Source organism: Dryobates pubescens, chromosome 30 (genome assembly GCF_014839835.1).
Source record: "Dryobates pubescens isolate bDryPub1 chromosome 30, bDryPub1.pri, whole genome shotgun sequence".
In the NCBI taxonomy this organism is placed as follows: domain Eukaryota; kingdom Metazoa; phylum Chordata; class Aves; order Piciformes; family Picidae; genus Dryobates; species Dryobates pubescens.
In genome coordinates this window covers 1,932,677-1,956,681 of record NC_071641.1, presented here as the reverse complement: position 1 = coordinate 1,956,681, position 24,005 = coordinate 1,932,677, and the positions used below count along the sequence as shown (strand labels likewise).

At 41.4% G+C, this 24,005-nt stretch overlaps 1 protein-coding gene across 1 annotated transcript; it reads right to left on the bottom strand.

Annotated features, from left to right (window-relative positions):
- Nucleotides 1-264: 264 nt before the first annotated feature.
- Nucleotides 265-23,538, bottom strand: LOC104306207 (solute carrier family 22 member 15-like). Its single transcript, XM_054174741.1, has 12 exons — nucleotides 23,420-23,538; nucleotides 20,786-20,932; nucleotides 17,380-17,512; nucleotides 16,552-16,716; nucleotides 14,817-14,946; nucleotides 12,913-13,134; nucleotides 11,026-11,166; nucleotides 10,127-10,203; nucleotides 6,263-6,371; nucleotides 1,847-1,919; nucleotides 1,207-1,365; nucleotides 265-1,039 (listed from the first exon to the last, which is right to left on the bottom strand). The coding sequence occupies exons 1-12, from the start codon at nucleotides 23,507-23,509 to the stop codon at nucleotides 953-955; spliced, it is 1,533 nt and encodes a 510-aa protein (XP_054030716.1). The 5' UTR covers nucleotides 23,510-23,538; the 3' UTR covers nucleotides 265-952.
- Between the last annotated feature and the right edge of the window lie 467 nt (nucleotides 23,539-24,005).

Sequence of the window (24,005 nt, the reverse complement as noted above, 5' to 3'; positions counted from 1 at the left end):
ATGTATTCAACAAAGGGCCAGAATCAAAAGGATACAAGTACTCTTCAAAAACTCTGGGTAACCATCCTGGAGAGAGCAGCACTCACCACAGATGTTAAACAAATTTCTTTTTTATTACAAAATTGTGTTGACCGTGAAAGAAAACGCAGTATTTGAGGCATCTACTGCAACGTATTCTCCGTTAAACCAACACACATCCCCTTGCAGGAATTTCCAACTCACATGTGAAACGTAATGGATCACATATTAAGATATCTATTATACAATATGACTCATGTTCAATAATTTCTAGCTCCACGTGAACACCTATGACTTGAATAACCTTGTCTAAAAGGTTATTCATCCTTCCATTCAGCAGCTTTTAAAGGCCTGACATGATTTTTCCAATATCATATTATCTTTACACATATAACTGCATTAAAAACATTATTTACTCCCACAGCAAAATCCATTTAGTCTCCTTTTAGTTTTTCTGTTCAGGTTTCTTATACTAGACATACTAAGGCAAACAACTTAAAATCTCTTTGGTCTCTTCACACTGTGAGGTATACCATAATTTAGAGGCAAAATAAAAACCTGTAGAGAAAATTAGCATATCCAGGATGCCCTATACTTCTCACAATCACTGCTTGCCTGAATACATAAGGCCATCTAAATTTTAAATTATACACTTCAATTACAACATTAGAGCTTCATCTGAAGCTAAGCATTACATTCTGTAAAATAAATTAATCCTCCATTTGAAGAAGCCATAGAGAAGCCCAAGCATTTGAAGCATGCTTTTAAGTCATTAAATGAATGCACAGATTTGTCACCTTTTTCCTTACAAACTTTGATCAACTTTTTCCATCTTCTCAATTTGCTTCCACATAAAACTGTTCATACATACTACAAACAGCATTATACATGAGTCTTCCGACGCTTCCTGTCACACATACTGAGACTCCCCCCTTCAACTGTTATAGCACCTTCTCAACAGAGGATTCATTTTCCACCACAGACTGGCCTTCTGGAACTTGTTGTCTTCTAACTGGTTTGCCTGTCAGACAGAAGAAAATGAGTTACTGAAAAACAGTTTACACAACTTTAAAAAACCTCATGCACACAATCATCCATGCACAACCTAAGCAATATGCACCAAAGCAGCTTGAATAAGAGAGAAGGGGAAATAATGCAAAGCTATAATAAATAAGTAAATTACTCTGCCTCTTCATTTTTAAGCAGTTGGTACTTGGGGCTCTGGAGATCTTCAATATTCTCAGCAACTGGCTTATTTAGTGTTTCTGGCAGAAGGAGAGTCAGGAATCCAGCTGACAGTCCACTGATTCCAAACACCACAAATGGGACAGAAGGACTAAGAGATTTCTGAAATTAAAAATCCATAGTAAAAGCCCAGCATTACTTCCTGCTCTTAAAATATACAATCTATATGAACTGCAGAGAAAAGCAAAAGACCACCACTTCTCACCCCTGCAATTTGTACAGCTGCCATACAGTGGTAGAACAGAGAAATCCACAGAAATGGTTTCATATGAAAACTTTGTTTATATGCCTAAAAATTCAGATACTGAGGAAGCTTTAGCTGTGCTGAATGCATTACAGGACAATCATTTCCTTGACATGAAGTTTTCACACAACACTGAACAGTGGATTATTTACAAACAATAAAATAGAAGCTATTTTTAAACATCTTGTTCATCAATTCTTGAATTGATTTAGTTGGCCTTTTGTTGTTTACTGTTTGTTTCTTTAAGGAATATAGGCATATGTGGAACCAATACCAGCAAAATGCTTTTGAGAAAATTTAATAAGTCTGAGTTACATAAAAAGTAGAAAGAGATCTTACCATAGATGGCACAAATGGAGCCAAAATGCCCCCAAATCTGCAGGACATGGAACAGACACCCAAGCCAGCATTTCTGTTTCAAACATTAAAGGATTAAAGACCTGTAGTTTCAGAATACACAACCGAATCACTCATTTACATGTGGTGACTGCCTCAGAACCAGTTTATGCCTTTGCCTGAAGTTACCTTTATTAAAACAAGGGGGTTTAAAGACCTCCAGCAGTTACTCCAAAGGTTTTCCACAAGGTGCTGCTACTAGCAAGGTAAATGGCATCCTTTTAAACCTTAACAAAGTCAAGCTGTTGTGCAATGCTTCGCAAAACTTTGAAAACACACACACACAGAGGTTTCCCAACCTGTCACAGGGCAATTTAATTGTACATCCCTGTATTGGATGGAGAATGATTCCAAAATTTGGCAGGATCTTCAGAAAGAAGATTCTGAATGCTACCTCCAGATGTGGCCAGCCAGAACAGCCCCTCTTCTGCCACCTCAGGTAGCACAGATGGGAAGTCAGCGCTTAACTCCAAACAGAAAATAACTCTTTGCCAGTGTGAAGTTGAAAACATCACTAGAGGGGCCGAATTCTGCACTCTCTGCAAATTTCACACAAGTTTAAAACAATCTCAGCTAGACTGTGACAATAATCGAAGCATGAGTTAGAACAGCAGGAACCTCTTCAAAGATCCTCATCAATGAAAGTGACAACAATCCCTAAAGTCTTTCATTTTGTGATCAAATGCAAAAATCTCCCATCTCTGGATCACTCCTAGACACAGTATTTAACAGCCCCTTCAGAGACTGACACTGGCACTAGCCATCAGTGAGTCTGCAAGAACCAGTTCATGGTGGCCTGTTCTCCCTGCATCTCTCAATTGCTTCCTCTCATTCATCATCACCACCCTCAGTCGCACCCGTAAGACGAGCTGCTCTTGCCCACCCCATTTCCTTGTCCTTCTCCAAAGACAGGAAGACAGTGACAGGATTAAAGATGACAAGCAAAGAGGCAACATGGGTCACTAGTATACCAAAACCACCCACCTGCACATCCCTTCCTAACGGCCCTTTACACAGGTTAAGGGAAACAGATGATGGAGAAGCTGATGAGAACTCAGTGACTTTGGTGTAAAAATAAACAGATGAAGGAAACTTTTCTCTCATCAAGTTCCCCTGGGAAAAGGAAAATGGCAACCCACACTTCCTCACATTGAGGCAACATTGACCCAAACCCCATAAGCATCTGCCCTGTCAGCAAAATCTCTGAACAAATGAGACACAGGTCTGTGTGTGAACCATTTCTATAGAAGCATCCTTCCCACAGCCCCTAAGTCTGTTCATATCCAGAGGTTTGCTGGCTACCCTTTTTATTTTTTCCCTGCTGAGAGAAATTAGGGCCAAAGGTGATCAATAAAGCAAATGGTGTTATTTCAGTTCCAGAGAACAATGAAAGCAGTTGCTAAAAGCCTTTATACTGTATTTACTTCAGAATTCGGCGGTTTGGGATATGCATGACACTGGCATGGTATCCCAGAGAAAGAATACATTATCACCCAAGAACAACTCTTGAGTTACTGCACTGTCAACAACTGAGCACCCCCCTGCCTGTCCTACCTTGCTGCCCCACCTTTACCTCACTCACTAGAAGACCTACTACGCCTAACTGATTCTGTGTACTGCTACCATTCCATCGATCACAGCACCGAGCCACAACAGCTCCACAATCAAGGTAATCACATCAGCCTGGGTCTTTGCTCCAGTCACTTAGTCCTGCTGTGACTGCCTGGCAAACCACAGGTACCACATGGCAGTCATCCAGCTGCATCACTTGCCCAGCCTGCCTAAAGGGCAGGGTGCAGCTGCACACAAATCTCAAAGCTTCTCTGCTGCTGGCACGGGCAGCCCTACAATTGTGGTATGCTCAGGGAGGATTGCTGCTCAACTGAAATGATTATGGAGAGCCCCTCGCAAAGAAATAAAAATACTTGCCCTTTTGACCTCTAAGTACAGATTTATCTACCACCACAGACATTAAGTGAAAAATACAAGTTTCCCCACTATGAAAATAAGCAAATAAGATTTACAAAGCTACCTGAGCACAATGAGCTCACTCTGATATCATCCATCATGTACAAGGATTTGATCCTGCAAACATTTTCTCATTAAAACTGTAAGTTGTTTTTTACACCTGTATTAACAGTTATGATTACACTTTGCTCTCAAAACCAGCCTTCCTTTTTCTTCAAAATGCCACAGCAATCATGCTTTCTATTTTAACTCCCCCCCCCCCGCTCCCCAGCAGGCATTTTAAAGACACATGAAAATGGAAAAATGCCCAAAAAGCACAACCAACCTCTCCAGCATGCAGCACTTCCCGATTTCTAGCATGTATTCTAGGTGCATGTGTCATTACTCTAGCTACTAGCAAAAATATGCCTAGCAGTCCTCATGCTTAAAGCAGTAGGCTTGAGCAAGGAGCAGTAATACTAACAACAGTTCCTTTTTTGTGCAAATCAAGCAACTGGAAAAAAAGAGTTTATTTCACCTGCTCCACTGCCTTTGTATGGTATGTCTCATCCCATGGCGTGCCTCAGCCCTGCTGTCAGAACAACGCCAGGGTAACCACACAGCTTTGCAAAGACCACCAGATGGTGCTGATGTTTTAGCTTAAACACTTACCCATCACTGCTTTTCTTCCATCGCTTGTACTTGCAATGAAAGTACCAGAGAGCAAACATTCATTTTAAACACAGAGATGTCAACCATTTCTAAATGTGCACATTCTCACCCGTGAGGAATTTTCATATAGCTTAATGTAACAGTTTCCCAAATGATTAAACACGGGTGGTCTAGGAAAGTTGGCAAGTTTTCAAACTGTCTTTATTCTTGCATTTTTTCCACTGGAGGTCTGAGCCTTTGAACAAAGTTACTGGGGTGGGGGGTTTCAGTTTGGTGTTTTGGGGTTTTTTGGGGGGGGGGGTAGGATGTGGGTTTTTGTTTTCCAGAATATTAGTGCAGATTCTCAAATAAAGCAGAACTTCACTTGAATATTTTTTTAATTTCAATTAAAAGGAAAAAAAGTCCAATAAAAGGTTCCTAGTCACACTTAGTTTCAAGCACACAGAGGCAGTATTCTTAATTCCTGCTAGGTGTGAACTGCCACATACTTTGGAGCAAACATCCGTAGGACTTAAGACGACAGCATAACATGAAAACACAGTGAAACAAGCAAAACCTGAGAAATTAAAGTGTTTTCAGATTTAATTGTCTTGATTCTCAACTCCAGAAAAGCAGAAGGGACAAGAAAACCAAAAGTCAAACCCCATCCGCTTAAAAAAAACCCCAAAAACGAAGACAAAAGGAAGATGCCTTAAAGAATACAAACATTCAGATGGGGAGAAGGTAAATAATCCCCCTACATCCAGTATTCTCATTTCTACCATTGATTGGGGGGTGTAAAGTTACATGGTGAAAAAACAACAACCATGTGATGGAAGTGTGTGCTAACAAGCATCCATATGCACTATGCAGTGAGGGCTATTTGCAGAACGTAAATATCCCCTCATTTCAGTCAGCGTGCTTGGGACTTGCATATTAAACCCACACCTGTGCAAAGAATCACAAGCTCAGTATTTAGTGTCAACCCACCTCCACCTCACAAGTTTTATCCCCAAACCTGCATTCTGAGTCTTAGCTTTTGAGCATCTGTTACATGGTAATTTGTGAAGCAAAAAAGAAAGGAAGAAAACCCACCACCAAACAACCAAACACCAGCCAGTCCAAGCAATCACCTATGGGGTTTTATTTTTCCCCAAAGCCCTCAGTGTCCCAAAATTAAGTGCTTTATATTACCGGCCTGTCTACCTGTGCAGAGATACAGGACACATCTACCAGCTAGGATGCCTTCCTACTCCCTGTCACCTTTCCTGTTCTCTTTATTTAAAGAGGGCTCAAGTTTTGCAGTATGTTTGTAATTTCTGCTCTTAAGCACCCAGTGCAATATGGCTCAAGTTTTGCAGTACCAGTCCCTACTGCATAGTGTGCATGTGTGATTGGTAGCATACACTTCCATCACACCGTTATTTTTGATTTTTTCCCCACTATGCAACTTTAGTCCCAAAAATCAATAGGAGAATAGAGAAATAGGGCACCTACCATTGCAGTACAAGAAGTTGGTTTTCACGTGTTTATTCTGGATTCAGACCTAGAAGAAGTTGCCACAAACAGCCTAGAGAAGTGCACTGGTGCAACACGTGTGACTAACAGGAGAAGCCCTTTCAATCCCTGGCAAGCTGCCTTAATTAGAAGACAACTCATATTTGTATTTCAGGTAAAAATTATTACAAGTAAGCAGAGCAGCAATCAATCTCACTGTGCATAGTGAGTACTCTCATTTACCCAGAAGCTCTGTCGAATTACCTCAGCACTGTTGGGTACAGCTCAGATGTATAAATATAGGCGATGTTGAAAGCAGCACTGACCAGCATCTTTCCACACAAAGCTAACAAAGTGGGACTGAGGAGCAGACCTATAGGGAAGGCAAAACAAGCTGTAAGCATAAAGTCTGTTTTCTTACTGCTTTAAACACAATGTTGGTAACATCCGGTCCTCTTTGACAGGCTGCTATACAAAGGCTGCCTGTACATTTTTCAGCTCCAAGTACAAAAGCACCGAGTTCTTCCCAACTATCTGAAGACCTAGCATAAGAAGAGATGTACAAAATTACGTTCAGAAACAAAAACAATCTGACCTTTTTAGGGGGGAAAGTACAAAACTACCACAGTTCTAAAGGGAAGGGCTAATGCTTCCAGTTTAGCAGTCAGAACACCTGCTCAGGTAACTGCATCTCCTGACAAGCACAAGCAGACAACACAGCCTCCTTGATTAATTTCTTAGGTCAAACTCACAAAGCATTGTGGTAAATCAAGTTTTATTCATTCCCGAAGCACATCCTGTTGGGATTTAAAATGCAACAGCTTTGCAATTGGAAAAGCAAAAGCACTAATGTAGGCCAGTTTACGAAGAGAATTTAGCTGGCTGAACCCAAGTATCCCAAACAAACCTGCCTTTCATCATCTCAGTTTCAGCTATGGCTATGCTTGCACCATTCCTTTCACTAAGATGATAATTCAGTAATTTTTTTTAAGCATGAAAAAAGAATGAATGCTCTGACAAGCTGTATTTCAGGTTCTTTTTCTCAGTACTGAGTTCAGCATGTTTCAGTTTGGATCAAATGATGTTGATTAAGTAATGGGAAAGCCTGATTGCTTCTCAATTGCTTTCAATTTTGCCCTTGAATATTTCCACTTCCACCCATCTGATAAAGTCAGATTCTATTTCAACTGAAGCAGAAACTCATTTGTATGTAAACTGAAGTCTAGAAACTTTATTTAATTTCTTCCAGTGTGAGGCTTTTGCAGTTCTTTAATTGATGCAAAACTGATGTAACATTTTTATTCAAGTTCTCCTTGTGCTCAGTAAAAAATGGAATATTACATGCAGTTGCCAGATACAAAGGTGTGAACCTGGTCCTCAAAGCCCTACTGGATGTCATCAGAAAACTGGGAAATTCATTTTCTTTCATCAACCAAAAACAAAACAATGAAGAGGAGATTTGTAATTCTCAAACATGTTTTAAAACAAGTTGCTGTTTCTTTCCCAGGGAGACATAAATTGAACACTGCATATCCACATACTCGAATTGAAGCATTAGGGCACTTGGGAAGCTTTGGTCTTAATATCAAACAGAGGAAAGTCTGTCTAGACAGAAATGAACACTCAAAAGCTCAGGAATGAATTTAAAGTGCACTGTCTTCTCCAATTTCCTCCCTCAGGGAAGGCTAAAAGTTGGCCATGTGGAGAATTACTGTGGGATTAAAAGTACACTGGAAATTCACTGCACATCAGCTTCCTTGTGTAAGTAAGCCCAGACTCTGATTAAAGAAAGTTGTTAGTTTTTACTAAATACATGGATTTGAGAGTTATTGGTAAGAGATCATCTTTAAAGAGTAAAATGGGGAAAACTGGTAATAAATGGTGCTGATGTTCAAGATCACCTAGAAGAAGAGTTCCTGTGAGACTAAGCTTTGATGCCATCAATGCCATTAGAGTTACTTGCAGTGTCATTATGTGGATTCCCCTTTAACTGTCTTCTTCAAAAGTAACAGTTCACTGAAGCAGCACTTTTGAAACTAAAGGATTCTTTACATTTACTTCAGAAAAAAGATCCAAGAAAGGGTAGTTCTCAACACAAAAGGAAATGCACAATGTTAACAAAAGCCAGGACAAAATTAAGTAACTGCAAATTTTCTTTCCTTCTTCAGTGGAAAGTGTATCAATGCAAGTCACATAAAAGTTCTTAGGTATTCAGCACAAGCAGATGAACCTAAATGAAAGTTAAAATCTAGTTAGCCCTGGACTAGAAGTCTCCTTTGCTTGCTGCAGCAAAAAGCAGACAAAATACAGATACCGTCCTGCTTCACAGCAGCTTTTGAAAGAAAAGAATATTCCAGCTCCATTCCCCCTCCATTGGCACTCACCATCTTCTAATCTGATATGCAAATTACCTGATGAGTTCCAAGTGATAAGGAAAGGGGGAGCTGAGGGATACATGCGGTTTTACTCAACCATTGAGAGAGTTGTCATCTCAAATTCAGTACACATTTGTAAGAACAGAAATGTTCCTGCTTCCTCCACAGGGGAGATGACTTGGATTACCTTCTCATTCACAAGTTAACATTGTTATTTAGAACCTGGCTGAAGGTTGCAGACATGAGAGGCAGGTGCCCAGTATCTCATTAAGAGCTGCAATCCCTTGTAATTAAACATCAATCACTCAGAAAAATGCAGACTTACACAAATACAAGAAGAGTTCTCATTTGTAACAGGACGGTCAGACTAGAGATGCAATAATCCTTAATTCATCTAAAGTGACTCATCTTCATCATGCCTGGGGCTGAATTTCTTTCTACTTAAGCAGCACAGATCAGTCAGGGCCATGAATGAGTTTTTCTCTTACCACAGTGCAGAGTGAAAATGTTTTAATGGGGTTAAAATCAAGTCAAATGGAAAACACAGACTTCCCGAAATCCAGCCCCTCTTGAGGAATTTTCACCCTATTCTATCAGTCACTGCTGCTTTTTTATATATTTTAAAGCAAAAGAAAGCAGCACAATGAGCAAGCTTGTTGGAAAACAGGGAGGAACTCTTAATAAAAGCAGAAACAAAATGTCTGAGGACTTAAATGAACATAATAGCAAAGAAGGGATATTTTTAGCTCCATTTCATCTTTACCTAAGACTTTCCCAAGACCAAATTGAAATTAATGGCAGACAACATTTATAACTCTGAAGTATAAACACAACAGAAAGCTACCTTGTAATCACTCAGTGCTTGTGTTCCTCAGCCAAAACACTAAAGCTTTTCTATTGAAGTGATAATGAAAAAAGAAAACAGAAGTGGCCTCTCAGTGCTTGTACTTAGTGTCATCTAAACAGGTATTTCAGTAGCTAAAATATTAGTACAGAAGTACTTAAAATGGAAAAAAGTGCAAATACAAAAATCAAACATATGTGAATATCACTGACAGTGTTGGAAAACATATCAGACAAACACAGAACGGCTTAGGCTAGAAAGGATCTTAGAGAACATCTACTCCAACCTCCCTACCACAGGCAGGGATGGGTTTTTTCCCAGCTTTTTAGTGGTTTGGGATTTTTTAGGGATGAATTAAGCTTCCAACTCAGGAAAATCTTAGTTCATATTTCTATAAATATCAAATGCCACCAAAACAAATGTAAAATTCAGCTTGACATCCCACACTGTTGAGATCCATTCAAACTAACTGCATGGCAACCTGGTTAGTAAATTCTGTATTTGAAGGTAAACTGCTTAATAGTGATAAATGAAAGCAGCATCAGTATTTGAGACAGAACAAGATAGCTTGGTCTGACCATCAAAGAGCCAAGGGCTTGTAGTCAAACTCAGTCAATGAAGAGGGTCAAATTCTGACTGCTCCCTGACCAGTCCCAGAAGGACAGAGGAATAAATGAATATCAAGGCCTCATTCAGACTGGATGAGGCCTTGAACAGCTAAGTCTAGTTGAGACGTGACCCTGCCCATGGCAAGGAGGTTAAAGTAGATGATCTCTGAGGTCCCTTCTTACCTAAGCCATTCTATGAATATGGCTTTAGTCCTTGATATACTCAATCAAAATACTCCAAAGTTCTGGCAGCTTTTATTCAAATGAACAAACATCTCCTTTAGTAGCTGTACATACTTACCAGCATTTACCATGGTAAATACACAGGAAAATCCTGCAAATAGCAGAAAACAGGTCATGGTTTTACGTCTACCAGACCTAGAAGGAAAAGATGGAAACAAAGTCCTTCAGTCTTTTTCTCATCTGTCTACAAAGCACTAACTAAAGTACTGTAGAAAAGGACTTGGACAGTTTGTGGCTTAACCGCATGTCCTTGACTCAGGCTCCTTGGGACTGAGGTGAAGGTCAGCTTTTAACTGCCCCAAAAAAGCAAAACCAAAAGATCCATCCTTGCCTGACTGAAGAAAATAGGATTTTTGCCACTGACTCAGGCTGGAATTCATATGAAACCCTGAGCAGCTCTAGATTGCCAGACTGCTGGGCCTCTGGAAGTAAGTACCCACACAACGGATGGCTTCCAAATACAGTGAAAACTACAAGAACTGTCAGGCATTGATCATTCCTGCTTTACCAAAAGCTCAACAGCTCTCACTTAAGTTCCTTTTGAAAAGTTTAAGTAAAAATGAACAATGCTGAAAACTGCATTCAGTGGCTGTTGTTACACAGTACACACCCAAGTAATTCTGATGGAAATATTTAAGATACATTAAAGTATTGACACCTTGCATATAAGCAGGCTACTCACATTTCTCCATGAACAACACATTTTTAAATGATATTAATAATTAAAGAGCTCATCTCTTGAGTAACTCAGAAGATGAACAAAACTAAAAGAAAGAAGAGGCAGAAAACCAGAATCCCATTTCTGTATTAGCTGCAGAAACACCTGCAGCATGGTAAATCCCCAAAGAGTGAACATTGTTTAGAAAAACAGCAAAATATCTTACCAAGAAAAATTTTAACACTTCTCTAAGCTATCTACAAATATATGCAGAAAACTAGGAAAAAAGTTTCTCTTACCAGGATTTCTCGATAAAAAACATGCAGAGAGGAAACGCTGGAACTTCTACAAGGCCAGAAAGAGCCACATTTAAATACAAATTTCCTCTTAATTCGCCAGCATTTAGAGTTAGTCCGTAGTACACAAAGCTGCAGACATACCTAAAAACAATCATTGAAGTTTTATTACTAACAAGTAAATGATTCTGAGCTACGGATTAGATAGAGTTACATGCTAGCGAGAGAACTCTCAGCTGCCCCCAAAAGAGAAACAAGGCAAAGAAAACACTTGCTATTTAATTACACTGCTTGAAACAAAGCAAGTGCTCACAGGCACGAGTCCCCACCCCAAATGCTGCAACCAGTTCTGGGGTCCTGTCGTAAGACAGACAGCTGTTAGAGCCAGTCCAGGGCTGCAACACCTCTACTGTAAGGAGGATAAGCTGAGGGAGCTGGTCTTGTTCTGCCTAGAAAAGACTCTAGGGGGACCTTAGAGCTGAAAGGAACCTACATGAAGGCTGGAGAGGGGGTTTTCCTGTAAGTGTCTAGCAATAGGATAAGGGGGATTGGAAGCTGAGAGAGAGTAGGGTTACACTGGATCTTAGGGTGAGGTACTTCAGTACAAGGGTGGTGGAACTCTGGAACCAGTTACCCAGGGAAGCTGTTGATGCCTCCTCCCTGGGGGGTGTTCAAGGCCAGGCTCAATGAGGCCTTGAACAGCCAAATCTAGTTGCGACGTGTGCCTGCCTATGGCAGAGAGGTTGCAGTAAATGATCTCTAAGGTCCCTTCCAACCTCAGACATTCCATGAGTCTGTGATATACATACAGCATAACTTTCAAAATTCATTTGCTTGGATTTTTTCCCTAGGTTACTTAGCAAATCTAATAAGCTTAACTATAAGCAGATCATGCTTGATCTGTGTTGAGATCATGCATTGAGAGTAGTGGAGTGAACAACAGCTCAGTAACAACTGCTGTGGCATCACTCCAACAGCTCCATGCACTGTATCTTAATAGGGCTTGGGGTGGGAGAAATAAAAACACACACACACCAAACAAACAAAAAACCCACCACTTTAAGCTCTTCTTCCAGAAGGTAAGAATGGCTTTGTGTATTTTCTCATCACTATAATTACTTGTATTTACCTACCAGCAAGATGATCCTGCCACTTCTCCCACATCCTGCACATCTCTCCTTACCCCACACAAAAGACTGATACTCATCTATGTCCTGACAATTGTCTTAAATGACTCTGAGCTTCCAAGGGAAAACCTGTTCTTGGCATTTTGGGAAAGAGCTATTCCTCCACTAGATTTTAGCTAAAGCCAATTTGCAACAGCTGTAACAACCAACCCAGAACTCTCCCCATCCCAGGGGTTCCCTCTGCTCTGCCATTTATTGCTAAAATACTATGTCACATTCTCCTGTACCCTGAGGTATTTTTTTTCCAAGTTGAACCACTTTTCAAGACAGCTTCTAATCTAAATCCATGCAATCTGTATTTTATCTTGGCCATGTTTTTCCTCCACTGAACATCTTTACTTTTGGGCACTCAACACTGCTTCTTACACCAGCTCTCTACTTCTGTCAATCCAAGAAGTCCTTTTCTTCCTAAACGTGGCTCAGATACACATTGTCCTCTATTTTCTGCTTAAGCTTCTCATTTCACTCAATATTAAACTCTCGCAGACTATTTCTTAGCAAGTTTTGAAGCCGTTTCTAAGTAACACTGAAAATAAAACATAACAGCAACAATAACAAAACACTGACTTTACACCACCTCAGTTTAGATTGTCTACTGGCAAAGTGAACTATTTGAGGACAGAATTTAAAAAAAAGAGGATTAAATCTCCATTTCTTCATGTTTGACTCATCCACAGCATCTCAGTGTCCCATTACTACATACCAGATGTACATCAATATGACGGTTCGCCACCGAAGGACCGGGTGTTTGACTAGGTTTAGGATACTAGGTGCTGAGTCATCCTTTCTCATAGTTCCTGCACTTGGTTTTAATTTTAAATTTAATCTTTCTTTTCCATTACCAAGGGCAATATATTGCAACACATCTTCAGCTTCTGCCGTTTTCCCTTGGGAATACAGCCATCGTGGTGATTCTGGGAGCATGCTAATGGAAAAGAAGAGAGTATCAGCACTGACAAGTTCATTCCTATTAATTACACTGCAGTCAGTCTTCTCATTCTGCAAATCAGTGCTTAAGAAAAAAAAACAAAACAGTAATAGTGATTTTTCTCTGAACTGTCTCTCTTTGCACTCTTCTTTATATGAAACTCCACATGCTCGGTCAGTAGTCAACCTTACAAAGATGCTCAACAGAGAACTCAGTCACGTTAGAGAAGGTTAAATCTAAATCTCGACTTCTGCTGAACTGAATTCTTCTTAGGCAACACTACACCAGCATTATACAGGAAGCATCTCAAATCCAAATTATCTGAACAGTCTAGACAAAATTTTGCTTTCACAAAGTTTATGTCAAGCTGCTTCTATTTCAAGGGCTCCAAGTTGGAGCAGAGAAATGAGGAAAGAAATCTTACCAGGGAATTAATTACTTGCCAGGCTCGTGGCTGCTCACACAGGTCTTCAATCTCTTACTCCAAGTATAATCAGAGAATCCTTGCTTACCACAACTTTGCTTCATAATTCCTGTGCATTTTTTCACGTTGTAGAGTGCACTGTGGCTTTTATACAAGCCATAAAGAACAGGGTATTTTTACCTGCACCTTTATTTCCTCTGGTGCTCCTAACAGAAGCATACATGCTACAACCAAACTAAACATTCATTACTTCAGAGGATTCCAGTATTTTAGTACTGGGGGAAGTAATTCTATTTACATCAGAACCCCACAAAGGAAAACATGTTGAGCAAAACTGCTTTGCTGTCCTTGGCTACACGAAAAGGTGTGGCAGGGGTTCTGGTGTATTCCTTAATGAAACTTATGTCAAGAGCAAATCTAAAAAATAATTACAATAAAAAATAATATACAATTCTGCTTTTTTTCCATTTATGCTGTACACTAGACAATTCTTGTATTCGTGTGTAGACAACATACTACACATCCTGTCCTTACTTCTACAGCATTAACTAGGGATCAGAAGTATACAAGGTGTATTATTTGATACATTAAGAGAACATTTGGTAACAACACAGGCTTTGAATTCCTTCAAAACTGTTGCATTTCTTAAGAATTTTCATGATAATGTCCTTGTGGAAATTCTGAATAGGAGCACCCAAGCTTAATCCTGCTCGGACAGGCACAAGGGACACGAAAAGCAAGCAGATACATAACCTGTCATGATAAAAGGCAATTCCAAGTGCTCTCACTTATTTCCCCTTGGAGGCACGTGTCTCTCAAAAACCACCCACAACTCTAGAACGCCTCTAGGATCACTTCCAAAACTTCTCAAGTGCTGCAGCCTTTCCTTGGCAGAAAACAGCGTTCTTAGTTGATGCTCCAGCTCAGAGCCTCTGGCATGCCTTCCCTTCCCCAAGCAGATTTGTAATTGACTTTTATTGGACAGCTGGCACACAGCTGCTCTCTGCAACACTGGTTACCACAGCTGTAAGAGCATGCAGAAACACAAGCTTGTCTTCTGAGTAACCCTGATATTGTACGTCATTTAAAACCACTTCTTCCTTTGCAGTATGATTTTTCTCTTGCTTAGTTCAAAAAACCACACAGAAAAATGTCATCTTTATTTATACCACTTCCCTGAATGATGACAAGAAACAGTAACTATCAATTTGCCATGCATTTTTTCTTATCATTTGAACACATCTGAACCACTTACAAAGAAAGGAGGAGGAAGATGACTCCTGGGGAATTCGACACTAAAGCAAGGTAGCGCCATTCTCTCACACAGTAACCCAGCAAAGCATATACAGCAATGCCAACTGCAAATGTCAAGTTAGTTAATGAACCTGAAAATACAAGACCAAGATGGTGACTACAGAAACCACTGGCAAAAGAAACCAAAATAATTTTTAAGCAGATGCCTGAAATTTCTAGCCTATTATACACCTAAATAAAACAGCAATTTTATGAGGTCCCTTTACAGTATTTGTAACCCAGATGCCTAAAGGATATTATGCAACCCCAACGAAGAACACCTGTGTATAATGTATGTAAGGGTTGGAGGTATTTTTCCCCTTTCAAAAATGAAGGGTGGCTTATTGGAGAAAACAAGAAATGAACAGGAACCTATAGACCAGAGAAAACCTGAGGACAGGAAGTGGAAGTGTTGAAAGTGATTCATTTAAACCTGTTAAGGTAATCTTGATAGAGGTGGCAGGCTGGAACAGAAATCAGAAGTATGTTACAACAAGGACTGAGTTCAGTACAGAAACAGCTGCAAAACAGAGGTTTACTACAGCAAATTTCTGATGAGCAAGCATAAATAAAAACGTTTAAAACATACAGTTAACTTGAACTCCAAAAGCCTAACAACAAACCCTCTGCAGCCTAATACAGAAGATCTTGTACTAACCCAGAAACTCCCAGCTATCATCCAAAAAAATCTAGCTCACGGCCAGCACCCAGAAAGCTTCTTCAACATTGCCCAACTGCACCCTGTAGCTCCCTTTCATTCAGTCCCTCTTAAGTTCTTCAGCACCTCTTTCTGAACAGCTGAGCAGAATTAGAACAAAGCACCTAAAGCAACAAGTGGCAGGAGAAGGACTGTCTCTGTCTATCAGGAAGCTGGCCCTGCAGGTAAAAAGGCTGGAAAGGGCAGAGAGAGGCAAGAGGGCAATGGGGAACAAAAGGCAGGGAAGAGAGAACGCACGAGTCAAAGTGGATCTAGGAGAAGAAAATACAGTACTTTGAAGTGGAAAGCTATAACTAAGCCACAACTGTCTTGTACATCCTAAGGAGTCCAAAGAAAAAAATAAGAAAAATAGTAGAATGAGGTAATTAAGGAAATGAGAAATACATGCCACAGCAAGTCAACATTTGAACCAAGTTGTTCCCCATGCTGTCAGGAACACCAGACCAAATGCCTAACCAAAAAGGCATTTGAGTCTGAACTACTCCAGCTTTATAAGTCTGACATGCAAGCATCAAATGTGTTTTAAGTCTTGGCAGTGCCACAAGAAAAAGGCCATTTAAAAAATACTGGATGGTCAGCACATTCAGAAGTGGAAAAAACACTATCCAGGCACTAAGTTGTTTTGTGGTGCAGGGAAGCATCAAGCAACACTTTCAAGAATGTCTTCCCAAGATACAGTTCAGCATTGCTCAGAAGTTGGCAGAAGCTCCCAAAACATACTATTGTCATGGAATGCAGTGCACCAGTTGAGAAATTTTAGCAAACAACATACCCATTCTAAAGCCTCACTTTTACTATTTATCAAGCATCTTACTCAAGCATCTTTCCCACAGAAATTAGAACTTGGATGAATCCCATCATATGTATTTGACTTAATGCTACAAAGTGATTTGACTTGGTGCTAACAGAAAATGTAGGGTATTGGTAGTCAGAGCAACACGTGGCACAGTGAAAATGATTACATATTCCCAAATCCCACCTGTAAATGACCAAAATGATTTTCCTACATATTCTTGTGTTAGGACAAAAGACACAAGAGCCATTCCACCATTCACAATTCCAACAACAAACCGTGAAGCCGCAAACATGTTGTAATTGGGAGCTAAGGCTGTGACATACCCAAAAATGACATCGAAAAATAGACCTGCAGAGAAAGAAGAAAATGTAATTAGCACTTATGTTGCAGCTTGCACTCAGAAAAAAAGGTAAGGAACACCATCAGTTACTATAATGAGCAGTCACTACACTCTTCTCTCTAATCACTCACATTTGGCTTGCTGAAATCACACCATATGAAAATTATTATCATTTTTAAGTCACACACTTGAGGTTTCCAATGGCAAAGATGCTGTTTCCTGGAGACAATGTTATCATTAAACAAAAAGACTCTGTGGCTGCAAATGCAGCCAAAAACCAAAACACCAGGACACGTGTATCCTACTCTAAAGACAGTTAGGTAAATCAGTCTCCATGTCCCCCTCCAGAAAAAGCAAATAATTTTTATTAGGAACAATGTTTGGGCACTGTGTGGAATACTGTGCTCCAGTTGTGACAGTCACAGCCAAGCTACATTGTTTCTCATCTTCTACTGATACTCCAGCGACTGCCATGCTGCTCAGCACGCTCATCACAACCAATTCCAGTGCTGCTCATGTCTCAGTGAAGTGATTCCGTATCACTGACTCCCTATCACTGCCAGAGTGGGTGACCCACAGGCAGCCTCTGGGTTGGGTGGCCCATGGGCAGAAAAGAGAGAGATTATATTATCCACCTAGAATGCTTTAGAAAAACCTTCTAACCATCTTACCTGATATATATACTGGTTTCCTGCCCAGTTTATCTGACAAAGGGCCAAATGTGATATTTCCAATAAGCAATCCAGCAAAAAATAGGGATGATGCAAGGCTTACTTTATAGGCATCTTGTTCAATGAGGTACCACTGTCAAAAAAAGAATGTCCTTGTTGTTAAAAGTACTAACAACAAGTTGCTGGCTTCCTAAAAAATAATAACTATCGAAATTCTCCTCCTGCCATTTCTCACTTCTTGTTTATAGCCAAAGTTTTCTTCAGTTTGATAAGTAAACAAACAGTGGTCAGCTTTTTCCTCCCCAACAACTCTCCCATCTCTCTGCTGTCTCTCCCCAAAGAAATTTCAATATATCTTACAAGCTTCCAACTTGGTAAGTACAATTAGTTGCACCCCCGTTCCCAAGCTTTGACCATCCAACAAGTTATGAAAACAAGGGAAGTCTGAATTGCTAATACCTTAGCCATTTTGACATGAACAAGCTTAGCTATTTCAATGAAGAGGTAATAAAAAATTACCAATTAATGTTAACTAGTGCAGTACTTAAAGAGTTAGTGCTATACAGCTATGCTTCCTGAATGAGTAATCCCTAGTGCTCTTTCTCATCACACACATGTTCATGGATTCATAGAATGATTTGGTTTGGAAGGTTATCTAGATCTAATCATGAAGATTATCTAGATCTAACCCACTTGGAACTGGCAGGGACGCCTTCCACCAAACCCAGCTGTTCAAGGCCTGAACCAACCTGGCCTTGCTGTACTGTTGAAGAGAAGCAGGAAGGGATTATGTAAAGAGGTCCTTGTTTAATAAAAATTTCAAAAACCACTTAGTACTCATCGGTATTTGTGCATCCGGCTATGCACATGCATTTGTAACCAAAGTCAGAAACAAATTATGGGTTTCTGTATAAAAACATAGTTTCTATCTCATCCCAAAGATAAACTTAGGCAGCATAATCAAAAATTGTCAGAACAGTTGGTTGAAATCAGAATGAAACTTACACCATTTCCTGATGGAGCAAGGCACAGAGCTTGTGCAGCCCCTTTGCTACAAACAAGGAGAATCAACACTCATCGAAATACACTGGCAGGATTACAAACATTGCTGACAGCATGAACTTGTGAAAGAACAGCAATCAGAAAATGCTAAGTGATTTTCCAGAAAAAAGTTTAATTCAATGTAAATCTTTACCCAGAGAAATACTTAATCATTATTCAGAATAAACCAGGTTGGAGGAGACCTTCAAGATCATCGTGTCCAACCTATCAACTAATCCAATACCACCTAACCAACTAACCCATGGCACCAAGCAGCCTATCAAGTCTCCTCCTGAACACCTCCAAGGATGGTGACCTTGCTACTTTTTTTAAGTAGAAGGTTAAAAAAAAAAGAAAAGAGAATAGGCCCATAACTAAAATCCAACACAGCATTCTAGGACCTCTGCCCTGAAGTGTCTGCCTTGAATAAATACAGGAATTCACTGCAAGTTTTAACTACAGCAATCTCAAGAAACACACATTTTTTACTCAGTCAGAGCTTAAATAGTGACAAAGTACAGAGAAAATTTATCTCCACCCCACCCAGTAACCCACCAGTTGCCTGTGTTCTGCCCATCCAGCAGTCTGCAGATGCAGGCTGCAGGAGCAGGACAAGATGTAACACATTGACAGGACACCTTCTTTAGTCCAGTGCACCAGCACTTCAGAGTTTGGGGGGACTTTTTGGATACCCTGGCAAAGTCAAATGCTTGTGCAGAAGCATCTGCATCTGGTTTCTGCTATATCTCACTAAGTAGAAGATTGTACCCTATCATATGGGATAAAGATGTAATCCAGAAACGTAGGGTTTCTCAACTCTCTGAGCAGACTTCAACAATTAAATGTTGTAATTGTTGCAAGAATCCTCACGAAACTTCAAGCACAAAAATATCACAGATGTGCTGTCCAAGGCACAGAGCACTGCTGGCTTAAGTCCTTCTTTATGCTAGCACTCCACAGAAAACATTCATATACCCAGTTCTCTTCCGGAGAGTGTTTCAGGCTGAGAAAAACCTTTAAAGTCTCGGATATGGTTATGAAAATTAACTCATTGAAGTTTAAATGTAAGATGTTCCTGAAGAACTCCCCTTCCTAAGAATCACTACTTGTGAAAGCAGGGGACTGAGCTGATGCCAGACCAAAAGGTAATTCCAGCAAATCTGTTTTCCACAAACCAAGCCTGAGCTTTTAACAACAAAATCTTAGTTATGCCAAAATTAATTACAATGAGTAGTTCTTGAAGAAGAATTGAAGAGCTGCTCTGGAGTTTTACTGAGCTCCAGAACAGACCATTGCCCCTGCCAAACCAGAACAGAACTGGAAATACCAAAATTAAACAGATTTTACAAAGCAGCTTCCTCTCTCAGGACAGAACTAGAGAAAAGATTGCTTTTGCAAACTGTTACTTGTGTTGTTTCACATGTTGCTGGTTGACACTCAGATCATGGGCAAGAGGCAAATCAAGAGAATCTGTTTCTGATAAAGGATATGACCAAATATTGCATCATTCCTCCTTATGTCTAGTCCCTGCATTTTTTCCAAGATAAACATTACACAGTCACATCTGGGATAACAGGAAGGAAGCAAAACTCTGGCACTGGCTACACCAAGTGCTAACCTGTCTTACATGAGCTTACTGACAACTGCTCCAAGAATTCAAACAGCAGAACTCTGACAGCTCACGCTACAGGCCAAGCCACTCCAGCTTTTTTCTGGCACTGGTAGCAATGCTTAGGTCACTCGTGCTTGCCTGAGTGATTGCAGCCCAGGGACCAGCAAAAAGTAAACACAGCTTCTTGCTTGAATTCACAAAGCATAATGATGAAGGGTCAAGCTTCTGTCCCACTCAGCAAACATCAACCTGTTCTATCTCCCACTCTCACCACATGCTAAAAACCCCCCAAGTTTCGTTTTCATACTAATCTTTAGGATTTACCTTCCATGAGAAACTAATGCAACTCATGGCAAAGCTTACATGCACAGCAGATTGTGCAGACGTGACAAACTGAACCTTCTCTTGGTAGCAAAGAGACACTAGGAGGAGCTCACTCTAAATCCCAGAGTTATAAACTCCAGTGAAGTGATTGCACTTTGTCAGTAATGACTTTTTAAAACATGACAAATTAAAACAAAATAAATAACATACAGGAAGTTTAACATGGATTATTAGGTATTAGATTTCTGCTGGGAAAGCTAAACTAGTAATTCAGTCACATACTTCCAGATGGGTGGGTTCCAATAATCTTTAGTAGCATAAGCAAAACATCCCCCCAAGCCCTGCTCACTTTTACAAGCACCAGGTCTTCCAATAGTGGCACAAATCCCAAGAGGAAAAGAAATGGTTAGGTATGATGGAAGTACTTGCCTCAGTTACTATCGATGTGAAGTTGTCCACGAAATGGATGTGCTTGGCAAGCTCAGCTCTGCTCACTGGAATTCCTTCTGGGTCTATGTGATACTTGGGTACAGCTCCCACAAGCACAATAAGCATCGACTGACAAGCCACATACACCTTCAAATAAGACACAATCATTTATCCCAAACAATCCCAAGGAGACCAAATGGAGTATTGTAAGCTTTCCATTAAGCTCACAGTTAACAATTTCCCTTTACCCAGCACCACAAACAAAATGCAGTCCACTGTGTTTGAATCCCCAGATGTGACCAGAGACAGTTGGGAGCAGTATCACTGCAGAGATATTGGTGCACTTTGAGTGAAACCTTCATCTTGATGCCCTCCTTCCTGATGCAAAACTCTTCATTTTGTTCTTGTAGTTTTGTAGCCAGGCACAGGATAAGAAGATATTAAGAACTTCATCACAGTTTCATGCCTGAGATCTAATACTTAGACCAAGATTAGAATTCTTACTAAAAAAATACTTACTATATCCAAAGAATAAAGCCTGTAGTCAAAAGACTTCATATAAAAAAAATCAGATCATATGTTTAAAAGTCTCTACTAGTTCTTGCCATTACAGAGACTGAAACCTTAACTTGCTCCTTAGGAAAACCAGAATGTGGAGGACTTTCCAAGTGCAAGGTTCTTGAGTCAAGGCACTCCCAAGCACAAATACAGGCTGGGCAGGTAAAGGATTAAAAGCAGCCTTGCAGGAGTACCTAGGGAGAACCAAAACATGACCTGGCAATGTGCACTTGGAGTCCAGAAAGCTGTGCAGCCAAGAGGACAAGAAAAGTTGTTGTGCTCTTCTACTCTGCTGTGGTGAGACCGCAGCTGAAGTACTGTGCTCAGTAAGCTCTGGGGCCCCCAATATAAGGAGAACATGGACCTCTTAATGAGTCTAGAAGTGAGCCACAAAAATGACCAGAGGGCTGGAGCTCCCCTCCTATGAGGACAGGCTGAGAGTTGATGTTCAGCCTGGAAAAGAAAAAAAATCCTGGGAGACTTTATAGCAGTTTCCCAGTACCTAAAGAGTACAGCAACGATGGAGAAAGACCTTTTAGAAGGGCATGCAGTCACAGAACAAGGAGCAATGGCTTTAAAGACAATGGATTTAATTAGAGTTCAGGAAATTCTTCATTATGAGACTGCTAAGGCACTGGAACAGGTTTCCCTAAGAAGTTTTGTATACCACATTCCTGGAAGCATTCAAAGCCAGACTGGATGGGGTTTACAGAAACCTGATCTAGTGAAAGGTGTCCCTGCCTATGGCAGAAGGTTGGAATGAGAGGGCCTTTAAGGAACCTTCCAATCCAAACCATTCTATGATTCCATGAACAGAAAATATGATCATAAAGAGACAATAGTTATTCATGAATATGGGCTCCCAGATGTTTTGTATGTCTTCCAGGCTTTGCATACAGTTTTATTTTCTCTAACTTAAAATACTATCCTTAAACATATCCAGGTATTAGTGACTTTCAGCATGTTACCATTGACGGAAAAGTTTAGAATCTAGAATGGCTTCCTTCACTGGACCACAAGTCTTTGGGTTGGACGTTGTTTTAATGTGCCGACTTACTCTGCACTGTCCTTAGGTGTTGTCGCAAAAACAAGTCATAAGCTAAAACCTGCAAGCAGTCTCCCTCCCTCACAGCAGCGCTTTAATTCAAAACCCAGAACTGCACTAACAGGAAGAAGCCTGTTACGAGGAAACTCAGTGAAAGAGATGAACGTTTGCTTGCAGCGGTGTGGGCTCTATTTGAAGAGAGCACTACGCATGCCACTTTTCACAGGAGATGTTTAAGGAAAGGTAACAAAAAAACTCAAAACCAAAGCACGTACACACACCCGCTGCCGTGGTTAGACTCCGTTTCCTTCCACCCAGCAGAAGCTTAAACAGCCCCCTTCAAAAAGCGGATATCCACAGAAACAGGGAAATCAAATAATGAACTTCATATTAAGCACATCAGAGAGCACCGAGGCGAGAGAGAACAAAAGAGAAGCAGTCCCACCAAACCTTTTCTGAAACACCTATGAAACCGTGCCGGGGCTCGACAGGCCGCTTGCCACAGAGCTGCCAAGGACGGAACTACTTTCCACCCTTCTACAGCAGTCAGTACCCGAGCACCGGCAGAAGAACACAAGCACAAGACACAGGAACTACAGCGACTAGATGGAGGAGCAGTTGTGGGGCAAAACTCCTGGCTCCTTCCGGCCCAGAGCCCGTAGCAGGTCGGCTCTCATAGGGGATGCCCGAGACACCTGTGGAAAGCGGCGAGGAGTGGGTCGCGAAAGAAGAGAAAAAGGAAGGGAAAGAGGAAGGGCGAGCACTGCCTCGCAGTCCGTCCCGCTGCCGAACGGGCACCCCGGGCAGCACAGGGCTTGCTGGGGTACCCCGCGGACACCAGCCCTTCCTCCGCTCTCAGCGCGCCGCGCCCCGAACCCGCCCCAAGCGAACGGACAGCAGACACGGAAGAGCGACACACGGCCGCCTAGCGCACAGGACTTCGGCGGGCAGGCGCGCCCTGCCCCGTCGGGCTCCGCTGCCCCCGACCCCGCTCGGCCGCACCCGCAGCGCCTCCCGCCGCCGCACCTTACCTGCAGCAGCACCAGGAAAGCGGTGAGGCGCCGCTGGCCGCTGCCGAACTCTCCCGCCGCTCCGAAGGCCTCCTCCAGCCCTACCTCCATGGCCCGCCCGCCGCCGAGCTGAGCTGGCGCTCCCGCTTCGCTCCGCCCCGCCCGCCGGCCCCGCCACGGCCCTGAGGGCACCTGCGGCAGCGCTCGGCCGCGGCCGGCGGGGGATACACTCGCCTTGCCCGTGATGTCCCGTTGCAGAGGAGCGGGATTTTAGACCATGATTTAATCCAGGCGGGATGCTACCACGGGTTACTTTTCCTCTGCAGTCTTAACCCGGGGGTGCTCCCTCTGGCCACGTCCAGTAATTGGGCACCCACAGAGCAAGTCACTCCTGCTTGTGGATTCAGTAAAGCAAACTAAACCACGATAGATGCTCTGTGCTGTCTGGGCCTCTCATCGAGTTTGCAGAGTGCCAGCAAAAAGCTCCACATCCCACGGACAACAGGATAAACACCAGTTAAGTTGGCGATTCTAGTATTAAAAATAGAAACATTAACTACCAGGGGAAGGGGTTTGACAGAAGGCAGTTTTAGCACTACACTAGCTT